Consider the following 16,049-nt stretch of genomic DNA (forward strand, 5'->3'; position numbering starts at 1 on the left):
AAATTATGATAACTAATTAGTAAAAAATTGAATATTAACTACCTAAACTAAACGAAAAAAATTAATTAAAAATAAAAAAAACAAAAACAAACAAAAGACATAAGTCTGTTACTAACATGGAAAAGGAAAAAAAAAATTAAATCAACTAAGTTAATCCGTCAAATCAGGTTAAATCGACAAACCTATGATTCATGTCATGAAAGTTTGATAACTAAATAGAAAAAAAATCGATGGGTTAAACGAAAAAAATTAACAAATTAAACTAAACAAAAAAATTTGATTAAAAAGGAAAAAAAAATTTAGGTTAACTCGTGAAATCAGGTTAACCTATAAAACCCGAAATCCGTGTCATGAAAGTATGATAACTAAATATTTTTTTTTTTCACATTAACAAACTAAATTAAACAAAAAATAAATTCATTAAAAGAAAAAAAACACAAAGAAAAAAGCAAAAAAAAAAAAAAAAACCCTAGGTGTGTGTGTATATATATATAATAGTAAAAAAAAAAAAAAAAAAGACCTTGAAAAGCCACAATGCTTTCCTCACGCCTTTTAGAGTCTTTATTAATAAAACACTTATTTTATTATTGTATTATAGAGTTGTATCATAGAATTTGTATAAGAATATAACATTTATTCTTGTACAAGAATATAATTTTATTTATTTATTTAATTCACAGTTTAAAATAGTTTTTAAAATTATCACTGCAAATGTGCTATTTTTCTAAATAAATTTTGAATTATATTATTTCTTTCTTTTTTCTACTGTACTACGAGAAAAAAACTCGAAAACTTTTAAGGAGAATTTTGCAGGCAAGGAGCAGAAAGAAAACCGGAAAATCTGATTGATACCCGCAGAAACTCGGCGATCAAATTTTACTCCGAATGGCATCTTAAGGGAATCATACTGCTTTAGGAAGGAAAGCATTTCTGTAGATAACTGAAAATGACCATATAAGAATTGACAGGCTCTCCGGTATCCGCACAAGCGAACGCATCCCTGACCTGCAATCATCTCCAATAATGACCTATCTGAATTGGAAAATGGGCATGGAGCAATGGCACAAATCTGTTTAGTAAATTCAGACCAACTACAGTAGTATAGACAATAAGCAGAGCAGAAAGAAACGGATATTCATTGAATCCAACAAACTTGCGGAACTTAAACAATTTTCCACTTGCAAAGTCACAATTCCAATTTCCAATTCTAAACCATCCCACGGAATAAGAGAAACATGAACAAGCCATTCCTTTAAGCAAGATATCGATACAGTTTTCTGTCGACACTATCCCTCTCCAAGAAATCTCGTTCGATAAGGGATTCAATCCTTTTCTTAATCTCTGTGGGGTTGGCTAGGAAACGTGACTGCAACTGCTTTGTGACCTCAGTGATTATATTGTTGTGATCCAATACCCTCCTCGACTTCATAATCCTAACTATTGCAGCTTCTATCTGAGGCTTCCGGTCCTCCTCTACCCTCTGCCGCGTCTCCTGCTTTTCAGGTTCTGATTCCTTCTGTGCAACTACAGTTCCTATCTTCACCTTGTAGAATTTGCTTGTGAATTTGTCATTAACAAAAAAGACATCTTCCTCACCAATGTCTTTACTCATGGGTTCTTTGCGAAGAACATTCTTTCCCTTCACACAAGCCATGGATTGCAAGCACCTCTTCAAGTCTGCTGCAGGAATCTCAGTTGCCTGCTCAATCTCTTTGTAGCTAAGCCTCTCAGCATTATTAAACAGCATGAGAACACACATCTGGTAAGTGGAGACATTCAACTCGTGCTTCTGACCACCCTTCCCAAAGGTTGCTTTAACGTCTGCTGTGCCCATATTAGTTTGCCATGACAATCTCCGACCAGTATGGGTCCCAAGGTAATATGACCTGAACTTCTCACATAGTGCTGACATTTCTGCAGGCAGGTTGCATGTAACACCAGGTTGAGTGGGCCAAGACCCTGTTGTCAAAACCTGAACAACCAGTGTCCGTGCATCCCCTAGCTCCAGGTGGCTTGCATAAAACCCTTGCATTGTATCCTGGGAGGTTTTCATGTCTGTAAACATGCCTTCTAATTTCGAAGTGAACTGGTATCCACATTCTGTCTTAAGTTTGACTATCAGACTTCTCTCCGCATCATCAGAGACCGTTTTCCCTGACAACAGCCGCTTAGCCAAATGCTGCTTGTAATACTTTTCGAATACATCTTTCTCCTGCAAATAGCGGAACAGCATCATCACCTTGTCAAGAATGATCTCCACATCCTCCTCACTGACTCCTTTTAGACCTTTGCGTAGTTTGTCATCCACGAACAATGAAATGAACTCAGGCGAACGAGCATTCAAATTAATGAAATATTCAAAAGAAGAGTTCAAAGCATTCTGGAATGTCTTGTCATTGTTAAATGCATTGCTTATGATGCTATCGTACTTGTCTTTTTCATCCAACAAACGCTGAACAAATTCCACTGGATCCTTCAACCTTTCTGGATCAGTAACAAGTTGCTTGCCAGTCTCCCTGAGGTGAGAAGTCATCACTTCTCTTATTGTTGAAAGACCATTAGGAACCCGGCGGAACAGGTTGTACATCCGTCCCAAGTCTTCATATTTATCATCAAGAAGCATGTTTACCAAGCCTGAATTCTCCATGTGGACTAGTCTCAGCATGTGGTTAGCAATCATCTCCTTCTCCACCACATTAGTTATCTTGACTTCACTCTTGGAATCCAAATAATGAGTCACTCTCTCTATCTCTTCATTTAAACGTTTCTCAGCTTTCTTCAGATAATCACCACAATCACAGCACTCAATGAACTTCTGAGATTCACCCCTATAAAATTCGGCTGAAACCTCAAGAAATGGCTTCTCAAAGTCTTCTTGGTAAACAGAAGAGCCTAGATCCATTAGCATCTTGACAATGTTCCTCATCAAACCTCTGTCAATAACTTCACCAGTCCGTTCCCTGTGAACCAGTTCAAGAAGTGTATTTTGAAGCCTTGTCTGAATTTTGCTGGAGTGTATTATGTTATCCCTCCACAAGTTAAGCCCAAGTTCATGAACAGGGGTTTTATGCGTACTTGGAATATATGTTCTATCCATATACATCAATATGTCCCTGATCATTTGCAATGCTTTGTTATGATCATTCCATTTCCTGTTCAGCTCCTCCAAGAACGAATCCCCTTGAGCAGCCTCAATAGATTTTGATATTTCTCTTAAATGTGAAGTCATAGTAGCAACCAGACCATCATACAACTTCTCACCAAATTTGTGGAGCACCATGTTGTAGGCATTTCTGAAACCACGATTTTAAAACACAACTTAGTATAAAAATGTCTATGGTTTGACAAGATAACCAGCCAAACATCAAATCTAGAACTAAGATATTGACTAGAGCAAATACCTAATTTTATACACTTACTAAGTGTTTCTGATTTCAAAGCAAAATAAATAAAAAAGGTAACAAAAAGGAGTTTGAGAAAATATCTCAAGGCCATGCCCACTTCCTTGCCACACACGCAAAAGAGAAAGAGAGAGAGAGAGACCTACCATTAAGAGGAAAATAAATGATTTTTATCAACAGCAGGAAAGCCATCTGGATGAACCATCGTCAAGATTAATTCAAAATTTATCATGTAAAATAACAAAATTGGCACACAAGAAAAAACTGAAAATTCAGACCATCATATGTTTTTTAACCTCTATGATGGATTTAATGTACCGTAACCAAAATTTGTCCCCTTTCTGTCATTGAAAAAATTAAAAAAGTCCACCACATGTAAAAATGGCGTTCACAGAAATAAAAAAAATAAATCAAAATAGGTTACAAAAGTTAGCACAGGCATAAAATTACCATTTACATGTTCATTCTGTAAAAGAGAGTAAGATTAGCCAAGTATATAAATTTGTTTTAAAAAACAAGAGAGAAACCTTTAAAATATTTCATTGATTTTCGGAGAGAGAAAGATAAATAAAGGCATTAGGCAACAGAAGAAATTTCCAAAAGTAAAAAATTTTAAATGCTGAAAACAAAGAAAGGTTTCAGTGATAAGTAGATGTTTTTAAATTTATTTCAAGGGAACAAAGGAAAGAGAATGTATATAATATTTTCTGGTAGTCATGTGTTCTTTCCAATCAAGACAACCATTCTTTGGGATTAAGAACGCAAAAAAAAAAAGAAGAAAAAAAGAAAAGAAAATGCAAACACAATGTATAAGCATTGGACATTGCATAGAGAAGCTGTGATAGGAGCAAAGATATAGCAATATATCCATAGAACCCATGAAAATCTCATAAAGAACAAATTATGCATCCTTGTGCATGCAGCTTCAAAGAAGTTAACCTAGAAGTACTACATTGGGTGTTGAGCCTGACAAGAAAAAAGCTCTAGCTAGCTGATGGATGAGGCTGTCACTCTATTGAACCTATAAAAACCACCAATGCAGAAAATCTTATATAAACGGCAATTGATTCTCTTCCTCTCTGTTGGTCACTTGAGTCATCTATTCTTTTCTTTTTAAATTTTTTTTTTCTCGTCATAAATTAAGATGCTTGGAAGGGGGTATTCAGTTCAGTGGAGTTGAAGAAAAAGATGCGTTTGTTTGGCTGACTTTACTGCACAGCATTATCTTATGGGCAAGCAAACTCATCCATCACACACCAAGACCAACACAAAATTTATAAAATAAAGTACGAATACAAAACATATAATCATAAAGGAAACAAATGAAAAGACCAAAAAAATGTAACAATGAGTGAATTTGAGGAGAAGAAAAAGAATTGGTCTCTTGTGTTCAACAGTAACCTCAATCATCAGGAACATCACATAAGCAAAAGAAAAAAAAAATTCACAGCCCACTGCAGCAGATAAATACCTTTTGCATAAGGAACTTAATATGTTAATCGCAAGCATTTTTACCAACCAAAGTCATCCAAAATACAAAAGCAACAACTAACTTTGAGGCAGTAAATAGTTGAATAATTAAATAAAAACCCATAATCAGGAAACCATCATCAATTCATCATCATCATCATCATAATAATAATAACAATAATTGAAAGAGAGAGAAGGAGAGGGAGACCTATAGAGCTCTTCAAAACTGAGACCACTAGCATTATGATTGTAAATCTCATGGATAGCGTGCTCCAAAATCTTCCAGGTCTTATCGGCGTATTTCGGATCCACCACGACCCGGTGTTTAAACGCCTCTATCTGGAAATTCCTCTTCTTTTGATTGCTCATTTTCTCCTGTTTCTTTTTCTGTTTATTGGATCGAAGAATCCAAACCCTAAACCCGATCGAAACAACCCAAACAAGAACGTCGATTATCAGAAGATCGGCAAAGCTTCGACCATAATTTACAGGCAAGCAGGTGTATTAATTTCAAAGAGATTTTTGGGTTTCAAGATAAATTAAAATCAGGCAGGAGGCGTATTTCTTCTTCTATTAGCTATAGGTGGAGATTCGTCTATTGTGGGTTGAGGTTGGGGTTGGGGTTGGGGTTGGGGTTGGGATATAATCAAGAATTTTAGGGCGAAGATGGATTTGGCCCCTTTTCGTGGTTTTAGGATACCGTCAGTTGCAAGATGAATGAAAGAATCATTATTAATTTAAAATAAAACTAAAATAAAGGAGTCCTCTATTTATCTCATTTCATATGCATAGGCTTCTCCTCGGTAAAACTTAGTTTTTCTTTTTAACTAAATTCTAAATTTAATTGTAACTCAGTCCATCAAGTTTCAGAAATTATAGAGTAACTAACTCTCTTCTTGTGTTTGTTTTTTATTTTAAAAATATATTTACATTTTTTTAAAAATTTATTAATTTATTTTTATTTTAAATTAATATTTTTTTGATATATTAATTTTTAAAATATTTTTTTTAAAATAAAAATAATAATTTATTTTGACGTTCATTGATTCCTTTCAAAATTCAAATATGCTATTTGACAAATTAAATTCTTAAAAGAAAAAACATAGACGCAGTGGAGAAAAATCGAGGCAAGACAACAGTCCAGAAATGTAAAAGTCCGTGTTAGGTATTATTGAAAAGTGTTTTATTCATAAAAATATATCATAATATATTTTTTTAATTTTTTAATGTTTGGTTGACTGCACTTGAAGAAAAAGGATAGATTTAGAAACTATTGAACCCGAAATGTTTTGCCTTTTTTTTTTTTAATTTCATCCGGTTGAAAATCTGACCATAATACCATCAAAGTTTCAGCTAGTGTTGGTTTTTTGGTGAAACTGCGCTTTTAAAATTTTTTATTTTTATATTTTTTATCATTTAAATGTACGGATTACAAATGAATTTTTAAAAATAAAAAATATTAATTTAATATATTTTTAAATAAAAAATACTTTAAAAAACACTTAATCAAGCCGGCAGCCCCTGAGTTATGCAATTATGTTACAAGGGTTTATAAAAATGCTGGACTAAATTTGAAACAAGAAAGATACAGCTAACGTTTAGAACACTGAATTTGGAGTTCAACCCAGAAACCATTGCTTGCTCTGCTGGTTGATTTTTATGCTTCTTCCGGAGCTCCATTTTATGATCCATTTAATATGGTCATATTTTCCGACAAACGAGCAAGTAATTGTCCCCCCTCGTTCATCAATCAACTTGAAATCATCAAGAACCAGGACGTTGAATCTCCTGCAATCAAAGTCATAGCATGTCTGACACATCTCCACTGAATTATCCATAACTTTTCAACTACAACAGTCGACTTAAGAAATGAGATCAATTTCTTTACATTGCTATTGTTTTTGTCTGGATGAATTTCTCAAACTATGATCTCCAGTAACATAATCTCCAGTGACGTAGAAAAAACCTAAAATCTAACCAATTACCTGGTTTTTCCATTGCTGTTTCTTATTTCTTATCAGGATCCCAACTTTTGGTGCGGTGAGATCAAATCCAAAGTAAAGTGTTCAATTAAATTATGTGGCTAGCATTCACATAAACTGCTAATATCACCAAAAGAAAGAAGAAGAAGAAGAAGAAGAAGAAGAAGATATAGTCGATGTACAAATAAATTCGAGAAAGAAAATTCCAAAAGTGTGATGCGATTGAAAAAAATAAAGTATGAAAAAATGAACTTGGTTTAGCTTCTAATTCCACAATATAGCAATACTGATACACCTTCGCAGTGAGTAAATATGAAAATTGTAATCCGAGCGTTTTTACTCGTTCAGAACTGGAAAAAAAAAAAAAATTTACATACTTTCAAAAGAAAGAGATGAAAAGCAAAACCCTTCCCTCACACTTAAAGAGTTAAAACCCTCTGGGTCCTGTACCATCCTCCTTCGTAACCACAGGCTTCTCGGCCATAGAGAGACAATACTTGGCAATTTCTCTGAATTTAGGAACACTCCTAAGATCCACTTTAGTACCATCTTTCAAAGTAATAACTACATCACCCCATTCTCCTATGAAACGCGGCACAACCTGAACATCTTTTATCACCTTGTAGGAGAAATCACTCCTATCTTGACCCGTTAGCCCTGAGATAACTGTCACCCTCAGGTTGGTGAACCTGTACCTAAGATAAAATGCCCTTGAAACTGCAGCTAGAGTCAATGGCAGCCAGAAAAGAGTGAAGCCCAGTAGCAGGTTGGCCACGAGGTCACCGTAGTGGGCGCCGCCGTCGAAAAAGATGATTTCTTCAATGGGTTTTTTCGAAGTGGTGGAGGTGACAGGTTTGTTGGTGGGGGAGGACACGTTAAGCTTGGTGATTAGTCGGTGGTTTCTTGCGGGGAAGGTATGGAATGGGACCTTGGAGGAAAGATGAAGCAACTGGTGGGTAAGGGAGGAGGAGGTTCTGCAGGAAGCGGCGGTGGTGGTAGAGGGCGAGAGGAGAGGAACAGATGCCATGAGGACTGACTGGATTATCCGTTTGGGAAGGAGGAGAAAAAATGAAGTAAAATGGGTGGTGACCGAAGGAGGTGTGTTTTTTCTGTGTTTCTATTGGCTGAGATCCACGGAGGTGCTAGTCTTTGGCTAGCGAAACTACACGTGGCACGTTAACCGATCCTTGTCTTTTCCCATATGCTATGGGCTGGTCTCTTCTTACCAACCATACATTTTCAGTTTTCGAACAAATAAATGAGATATCCATTTTCAACGGTGTCAGGGATGATAGGCCCAAGCCTGGAAGGTTGTAGGTATTCCCAAAGTCCGATTTTCTTATAAAATTTCTAGTCCCAAACACCCCCTAGCCCAAACCAAAGAGACAAGCCCATTTTCTTAGCAAACCAGCTACCAAAAACTTTTAAGTACCTATATTTAATAACAAAGCTGAATACAGTCCCTACATCACAAAATTCATATGATTAGATCCATGATTCTACGTTAAAACCTTCCTCTCCTCTCCTCTCCATCATCACAACATCATATGCCACAAAAAAAGGTCTGTAAATCGGTTTATAGAAATGTTAGATACATCCACAATAAATATTTAATCTCAGTGACAAATTAAATTTTAGAAATTAAATGTTGTTTTTTATATTATAAATATCAATATAATATCATTAGAAATCCCACTAAAAAAGTTATTCATTTAGTTTACTATATAATAAAAAGAATTTATTTTTCTCGCAATGTAGATAGAAATCTTTTCATTTTTTTTTGTTAATTTACAGGCTACGCAACAGATATGCACAGAAGTTGGGGCACAAAAGAGGAGTGACAGTGCTGGATGCTACGGAGTGGGTGGCAGTGAGTCACATGAATGCTTCAATAAAGGCTCGGAAAGAGTTTGCATGTGTTTCTAGCCTCCTCCAATGGCCGCTTCGAAAAGGTGCAGTCTGTGGCGGGCTCGACCGCCTTTTCGATCCCATTCCATTCTCTGTCAGCCAACGTCCCCTTCACGAGAATGGCCTACCATTTTCGACTCTCCTTGTTTTCTTCCTTCGGTTTGTCTTCTTCCTCTCTCGGTTGGTGTGCTCGGTACTCTCTGTGGGTTGATCGCATGGCTCGTCCCCTCCGCCTCTACTTAATTTTCTTAATCTCACCCCTCTACCACAAACTGATTTAATCCTTGTTCATGATCTTCATCTCCTGAAGTATCCTCTCCGTCCATCACCGTGGCTCACGGTGTTTCCGTGGCAGATCCGATTTTGAATCTCACGCTTATTTTTTCACGTGCGGCAATATTATTTTGGCGGCTCAAATCGGAGATTAGTTAATCAAAATCCAGACTTATCGTAAGAGAAGGGACAGTATTGAAGGAACCATATGATTGGCACAGTTGAAAACAGTGATGTTCTAAAAGAAAATAAACTAAAATTCATGGACTCAATTGAGAGAAAAATGAAGCACCAGCAATCCAATTTTTCCATTTTAATAAATATAATTATATTGATTTTTTTTTTCCCCGGTTGCTCCCCGTTGTTTTAGCATATTGTGTTATCCGCAAAACGCCTAATACAAGGACTTCGAAGAAAGCACTCGCAACTCGCAAGCATTACCTTCTCTCTCTCTCTCTCTCTCTCTTCTGTGCGGGACATGATTCCAAACGAAGAAAATATAAGTATAGCAAAAAGACATGCAAGGAAGAGAAGGCGATGTCTTTCTTTTTCCATGACTCATGCTAGCAATGTAACCAGTGACAAGCAAATATAATTTAAATTCCACCATCCAGCCTTGCAAGGCAAACATCCCTCTTATTACTCAAGGAAAATGTATAAGTCAGCCACACACACACACACACACACACACACACACCAATATTCTAAGTGCCAAAACATGAACTTAATTTTAAACTCATGAAATTAAGATAATTTCCCTCTTATTGAAATGAAAATCAACTGTTGCCATGGGTGTATAATGGGTATGGTCCAATTTGACATTCTGGATTCATTTTCTTAATTGAAATGTTGCTGCTCAAGCCAGGGCCAAAATCCAGATTGATCTTCGATGCTACAGAACATATTGCCAAGATTTTCTTCTTTGACTAATTGATCAATCTTCTGGCATTGAATATCAGGCCTTGAAGGGTTTGTTTGGAAGAGTTGAGCAACACCTGTAGGTCTTATAGCACCGCCTGCAGGCCTTATAGATGACGATGATGATGAGGGGAAAAGGGATCTGCTCGTTGGATGGTGATTAGATAGAGGGCTGTCAATTGCAGGCGTCCTCGAGATATCCAACTTGATATCAGAGCTGTTTTCACTTCTATTACTGCTAGAACCCTCTGTTTCTTTGTTGAGGTTGATAGGTTCAGTCGGTTCTCTGCTTTTCAGTGCCAATATCTGCAGCCGGAAGCTAACCAATCAACTTGAAGCATGCATGAATGCAGAGTTTTTTATTTTTTAAAAAAAGAAGAAGAGCTATTATATACTCTTAAATTTTAAGTATGCAGGAAAGATCTTTAGTACTTCACGGACATGAATGATTAATTAGCCTTTATCTCTAAACCACGAACAATTAATATTCAGCACTTCAAAATATTGTTTCCTATGTATTTTTAAAAAGTTTTTCAAGGGTGCTAAAACCAACATATATTAAAAATGAAAAAGGTGAGCTAATCATGAGAAAAGAAGCTTTATTGAAAAGTTCGCAGAAATCATTGCAAGAAGTACAGGCAAAAAAAGATGCATAAACCAGGGGAAAAAATGATTGGGATTTCGAAACAATAATTGCAGTTCTCCATGCAAAATCTGCTAATTAATGGTTTTACTATCCCAAAAAGTACCATAGACATCAATAAATTAAGAAGAGATCAAGAACTAATCGCAAATCTTAATTCAAACAAGAAGCTCTACAGTAAGAACCTCTATAGCCAGTCGATGATGTGTCAAATTCTTGCAGCTAATTACCTCCGATTGAAGTTTCTGGTTCTGAGCTTGTAGCGCATCGTTTTCGGCTTTAACAGCATCAAACTGTCTCTTGAGGAGATCATAATCTTTCTCTAGTTGTTTGGTTTTCCATCTGGCCCTCCTGTTTTGGAACCATATAGCAACCTGTCTTGGCTGCAGACCAAGAGCTCTAGCCAGTTGCATTTTTCTCTCAGGTTCAAGCTTGTTACCCAACTCAAAGTTTTTTTCGAGAGTCTTGACTTGTTCCATATTGAGCCTCCTCTTCTTTTCTCCTGCTTGTGAGCCATCATCAGACAACTCATCTTCTCCATTGCCTTCTTCATGACACGCATCAATCCCTGAAAATGACATTGATGATCTCTTCCCTATAAATGATGCCACCCCTGCGACCAAAAAAAGAAGAAAAAACCAACACTCTGATCAATATCTAGTCAAATTTAGCTCAGAGAGAAAGAGATCGCATGGAGAAGGTGCGTACCATGGAAATCTTGGGGTGAGGGCAGAATTGGATTGAGAGATGTGGGAGGTTGATGATCATCTTGATCATGAGAAATCTGGAGCATGAAATTTGTTGGGAAGAAAGCCATCCCATTGCACGTCATCACCTATATATCTTAAAGCTGTGGTCGGAATCAGAATGTCGTCATTGTAGCCCGGAATTCAAAACGAAAGATATCTGCAGATGCGGTCGTAGAGGGAATTGAAAAGGTCTAGTCTAGGAGCTACAATGAAAGCAGTAGAGAGTCTTGCAGGGAGATATATTACAGCAAGAAATAAAAAATAAAATAAAACAAATTTCTTTTATAGGAGCGGTAAGCAAAATTTGGTTTGATGGATAGGTTATCAATCGGCCTCCAGCTAGCTAGTATATCACTTCACGGAATCGAAGAGAAGGAGGTGGGGTGGGGAGGAGAGAGAGAGATGTTTGATGATTAATTTTATTCCTCTACTTCTCTTTATATGAAGAGGGACTTCCCTACTTTTCTTTTTGAAATTTGAATTTACTGCTAAAAGAAACGAAACTTCATCTGCAAAAGGAATAAAAATGGAGTAATTCTTCTTGAAAGCACAAATTCATTTCTGTGGAAATAAAAATCGAGAACCGCCTCAATATTGTAGATCATACGACAGAGAGAGGGAGAAGAATACTACCATGTAGTAATTAATAATTTAATTTCGGGAACAAAAAAGAAAAGAAAAGGAGAGTTGCTAATAGAGAGCATGAGCTGGCAGGTGTATGGATCTTCTCGAGGGCTAAAGGGTAAATGCATCTGCATGAATTCAGTGATAGTGAAGGGGCAGGAATCTAGGGATGGGACCAAGGAAGGGAGGGGCAGGGGTTGCTACCTAAACCACCAACAAGTATCGTGCATGAGGACGAAGGCTTTCCTATCCATTATCCTTTCATCACTTCCGAGCCCCTTCTGTGCACTGGCTTCGTGTGTATGCGTGTGAGAGATTGCAGATGGAGAAAGCCCTAGCAAAAGACCCTGCTGCTATAAATAACCCTACAAGAGCTGGTCTTCCTTGTCTTGGTGCGCACGCAATATATATATATATATATATATATAATTATATATTTGACGACGTCCATCTCTATCCCAGTACTGCTCCTCCTCCTCCTCTCTCTCTGCCACACCCTCAGATGCCCTTCGTCATCTTCGACGTACTCTCCACTCCCGCGCGCCTCTCACACTCATTATCCCTAAAGCATATATGAATACGCTCAATCACGGTCAAGATGTACACTGTATAGGTGTAAATAAACAGGAGATTTATCAGGTGTCGTAGCATGGAAAGTGAACAGGCAAGGTGACCCTTGAGAGGAGATCAAGTATCCAGCACATGGACCCAAAAATAGATAATTGTAGCCCCGAGCTTACAATGTCCACGAACTCGAGGATGATGTAGGTGGTTTTGGCGATTTCGACTAGTCTTTCAAGTGATTGAAAGATGGAATTGAAGGTTGGGATTTTGACATTGGAAAAGCCAAAGGCACCATCCATTTAAGTTTTTGCGCCAAACGCTTGCGTCCTCTGATGAACATACAGCAACGTCTCTTGGGCCCTTGCTACCAGTGTCTGTACGTGGTGTTTTTGTCCATATTCGATGTGGATTGCCTTCCCGAGCTTCAAATCTCGAGTTAATCATAAGAATTAAAAAACGAAGAGAAATTATTGTTGAAATCCGATTCGGCAAGTTGCCCATGGAGGAAGGATCAGCTCTTGCATATTCGGATTTGTTAATTCTTAGCACTGTTATATTACAGTTGTCAAAGCTTCGCCTTTGATTCGAAAAATCAATCAGGAGCGAGGCGAGGGGTGTATCTTAAGACTGAAGGGTTCGGGAGGACCCACTGACCTGGGCACCACCAGGGTGGGGTGTCTGGGGGCCCACATAACACCTGCTTTAAAATTGGGCGAAGGACAGGCTACTCCCACAGCACTGCATGACTTTATTAGTTGAGAGAAGCTGGTCGCCCCCTTGGAATGGGGTGGATCCATGTTCTCAGCCAGAAAGCAAGGCGCTATTTCTTTTCCTCTCCCTTTTCTCTCTTCTGTGAATATTATGTTCACTTGCGTATATATAAATACTAGGGCTAAGCTTATTATTACAATTACAAAAGAGACTAGAATATTTTGGTGAATCGTTGTAGATCAATGCTTCACATTGTTACTCTAGATTGTAAAAGTTTTCTTCTTTCCTTTTTTTGGAGCTCGAGTTTCATTTTTTCTTCAGATTTTTTCTTTTAAATTGGACTGATTTTTTGGATCGGATTCATGATTTGTAGTATTTAACACCATGTTGGGTTTTCACAATGTAAAGAAAAAATTATGGTGATTAATTGATTATTGATTTGATAAATTATAATTTGATTTCATTGAATTAGAATAATTGAAACTTTAAGGACTGAATTTGAAAATGATATCAATGCTCGTTAATTGAAGGGAGTTAAACGGAGGGAAGTGGTTGACGTATGTAACAAATATGCTAGAGTGTTGGACGGGGTGTCATAGTAGGACGTGCAATGGCCACTAACATTCATTGACGGTCTTTGTTGGTATCATTTGATTCATCTCTTTTTTTCTCTTCTTCTCTTTCTTTTCTCTTTTATTTCCTCAATTTTTGCCCCCTTCTTACTCTAAAATAGCAAAATGGATTGTTGTTTGTTTTTGGATGTCAAATTCCGCCCTCCATCTTTGTTTTTTTTTTTTTTTTTCTTTTAGTGGATTATCTCGGTATCATCAATCAGATTGCAGGTTTGGTAGATTAACTCGGATAGCTTAGAAATTTTTTTTAATTTCGTCATTCAACATTAAGTTCGTTTAGAATTGAGTTTCGTGATTTTTATTGTTTGCTTTTTATGGAGTTATCTTTGTATCATGATAAAAAACGCGAGTTTGACAAGTTATCTAGAGTTAGCTTGGGTCATTTTTTATGCTTTTTGTTATTTTATTTTTCTTCTCAAATTCTTCTTTTAACATTGAGTTGGTTGGGCATTGAATTTCATGATTTTTTCTTAATTTTCTTTTAGTGGACTTATTCAAGTCTTATAACACGATACCGACTCACTCGGGTCACAAGTTTGACAATATAATTTAATTTTATATTTCAATACTGGAATTGTGGGGGATCGAGCTTCACAATTTTTTTCAACTTGTTTTCCATGTGGTTATTCACATTCTCATTACTTGTGTCATGGTTTGGAAGGTTAACCATGGTTGACTTAATTTTTTTTTTTTTTTTAATTGAATATTTTATTTTTCAATTTATTCTTTCAACATTTTGTTATGTAAGAATTGAACTTTATGATTTATTTTGATGTATTTTTTATTGAATTATCCAGTCTCATGACTTAAATTATGAATTTGACAAGTTATCCAAGATTAGCACGAGTCAATCAAATAGGTCATTATCTAAGTATTTTTTTTTAAAATAGTCTAATAAATCATTATCTTAATATTTTTTAAAAAATCATCCAATAGGCATTGAATTTTGAATTCATGATAAAAAAAAAAAATCTTGCTAAAAACATGTTAGCAATGCATGCATTTTTTTTTTCAACACTTAAACAAATTTTAATCTAACCCACAATATATTGATCTAATCTAGTCTTTCATTAATCAATCTACTTTTTTTTATCTCTTATTTTTAATATGGTAAGAATATATTTGGACTAGTTTGTGTGTCAACTGACACCACATTTCGTCATCCCACCCCCCTAGATGATCTCACTTAAAGAATGGTTTGATGCATTTTAAAAAAATAATAATAAACCTCTCCTCCAAGCACTAACCCTAAGATTTGAACTTACAAAGTCAAAGAATCGAGCAAATCTCTTTAACCGCTAACAACCCCTTGAAGTTAGGCATTCTCTAGGTACCCTCAATGAATGATGTGTCACACTTAACTTTTAAGGAAATATTATTTATACATTTAGCATTTTATGTGCATGGTTCAGTCATGGGCTACCGCTTCATTTAGCTGGTACTTCAGTGAAAAAAAACCTTAACACTCGTAACATTAGCTATTTTTTTAAAATTTTTATTAACGTAAATGTTTGGATCAATTTGTTTGTATTTCAATTAATTTTATAAATTTTAAAATTAATAAATATATAAATTTTCAGTGATCATTATATTAATAGAAATCCTCATTCCTACCACGTAAAATATAGCATAATATTAACAGATTTGAATAAACCAATAAGAGAATATACTGAGAACTCAATTGAGAGTTGGTGTATAAGTTTGTGTTTAGAGAATGCAGTCGAAATTATATTTTTTTAAATTAATTTTTTATATTTTTAAATTATTTTAATATAATGATATAAAAATAACTTTAAAAAAATAAAAAAAATATTATTTTAATATATTTTAAAATAAAATATACTTTAAATCACAACCATAATAACATTCTAAACGCACCCCACCCAGTCTCTCGGAGACTGATCTAACGTGACTGCTAAATATAAACAAGCTGCCCATTCTTCTTCCTCGACGCGCCCCCCGCGCTTCTCACGGCTGAAACCGATCCCGTGGACGGTCTTTGCTCGACGTCAAAGTATTTCTCTCTAAATGATCGTGTTTTTATTTTCAAACCTTGGGCCATGGAAATATTGCATCGATGTTGATTTGTCAACAACTAGACCTGCTATTTTATATTTTTTATTTTGCTGGGAAAAAAAAAAAGAGACCTGCTAATCTATGCTTAATTAATTTAA

The 16,049-nt window shown here is 35.9% G+C and overlaps 4 protein-coding genes across 5 annotated transcripts in view; all 4 read right to left on the bottom strand.

The window, feature by feature from the left end:
* Nucleotides 1-16,049, bottom strand: part of LOC118046554 (probable serine/threonine-protein kinase PBL3) — a 49,217-nt gene that overhangs the window by 18,074 nt on the left and 15,094 nt on the right. The window lies entirely within an intron of this gene.
* On the bottom strand, nt 1,116-5,621 carry LOC118046558 (cullin-3A). Its single transcript, XM_035055515.2, has 2 exons — nt 5,080-5,621; nt 1,116-3,293 (listed from the first exon to the last, which is right to left on the bottom strand). The coding sequence occupies exons 1-2, from the start codon at nt 5,238-5,240 to the stop codon at nt 1,253-1,255; spliced, it is 2,202 nt and encodes a 733-aa protein (XP_034911406.1). The 5' UTR covers nt 5,241-5,621; the 3' UTR covers nt 1,116-1,252.
* Nucleotides 7,093-7,949, bottom strand: LOC118046557 (uncharacterized). Its single transcript, XM_035055514.2, has one exon. It carries the CDS (start codon nt 7,878-7,880, stop codon nt 7,281-7,283), a length of 600 nt encoding a protein of 199 aa, XP_034911405.1. The 5' UTR covers nt 7,881-7,949; the 3' UTR covers nt 7,093-7,280.
* On the bottom strand, nt 9,779-12,284 carry LOC118046556 (homeobox-leucine zipper protein ATHB-13). 2 transcript variants are annotated; one of them, XM_035055511.2, is made up of 3 exons: nt 11,304-12,284; nt 10,781-11,208; nt 9,779-10,258 (listed from the first exon to the last, which is right to left on the bottom strand). In XM_035055511.2, exons 1-3 carry the CDS (start codon nt 11,425-11,427, stop codon nt 9,872-9,874), a joined length of 939 nt encoding a protein of 312 aa, XP_034911402.1. In that variant the 5' UTR covers nt 11,428-12,284; the 3' UTR covers nt 9,779-9,871. The 2 variants fall into 2 exon arrangements, with proteins under 2 accessions (XP_034911402.1, XP_034911404.1); XM_035055513.2 differs by having other exon boundaries at nt 10,826-11,208; nt 11,304-11,998.

Source organism: Populus alba, chromosome 10, assembly GCF_005239225.2.
Source record: "Populus alba chromosome 10, ASM523922v2, whole genome shotgun sequence".
NCBI classification, from domain to species: Eukaryota; Viridiplantae; Streptophyta; class Magnoliopsida; order Malpighiales; family Salicaceae; genus Populus; species Populus alba.

What these genes read in the sequence shown, in the direction of transcription:
- LOC118046556 (XM_035055511.2), bottom strand. Translation starts at nt 11,427, where the DNA reads ATGACGTGCAATGGGATGGCTTTCTTCCCAACAAATTTCATGCTCCAG. An exon ending in CTCACCCCAAGATTTCCATG is followed by an intron (nt 11,209 to 11,303) that starts GTACGCACCTTC and finishes TTTTGGTCGCAG; the next exon opens with GGGTGGCATCATTTATAGGG. An exon ending in ATCATCGACTGGCTATAGAG is followed by an intron (nt 10,259 to 10,780) that starts GTTCTTACTGTA and finishes TTCCGGCTGCAG; the next exon opens with ATATTGGCACTGAAAAGCAG.
- LOC118046558 (XM_035055515.2), bottom strand. Translation starts at nt 5,240, where the DNA reads ATGAGCAATCAAAAGAAGAGGAATTTCCAGATAGAGGCGTTTAAACAC. An exon ending in AGTTTTGAAGAGCTCTATAG is followed by an intron (nt 3,294 to 5,079) that starts GTCTCCCTCTCC and finishes TCGTGGTTTCAG; the next exon opens with AAATGCCTACAACATGGTGC.
- LOC118046557 (XM_035055514.2), bottom strand. Translation starts at nt 7,880, where the DNA reads ATGGCATCTGTTCCTCTCCTCTCGCCCTCTACCACCACCGCCGCTTCC.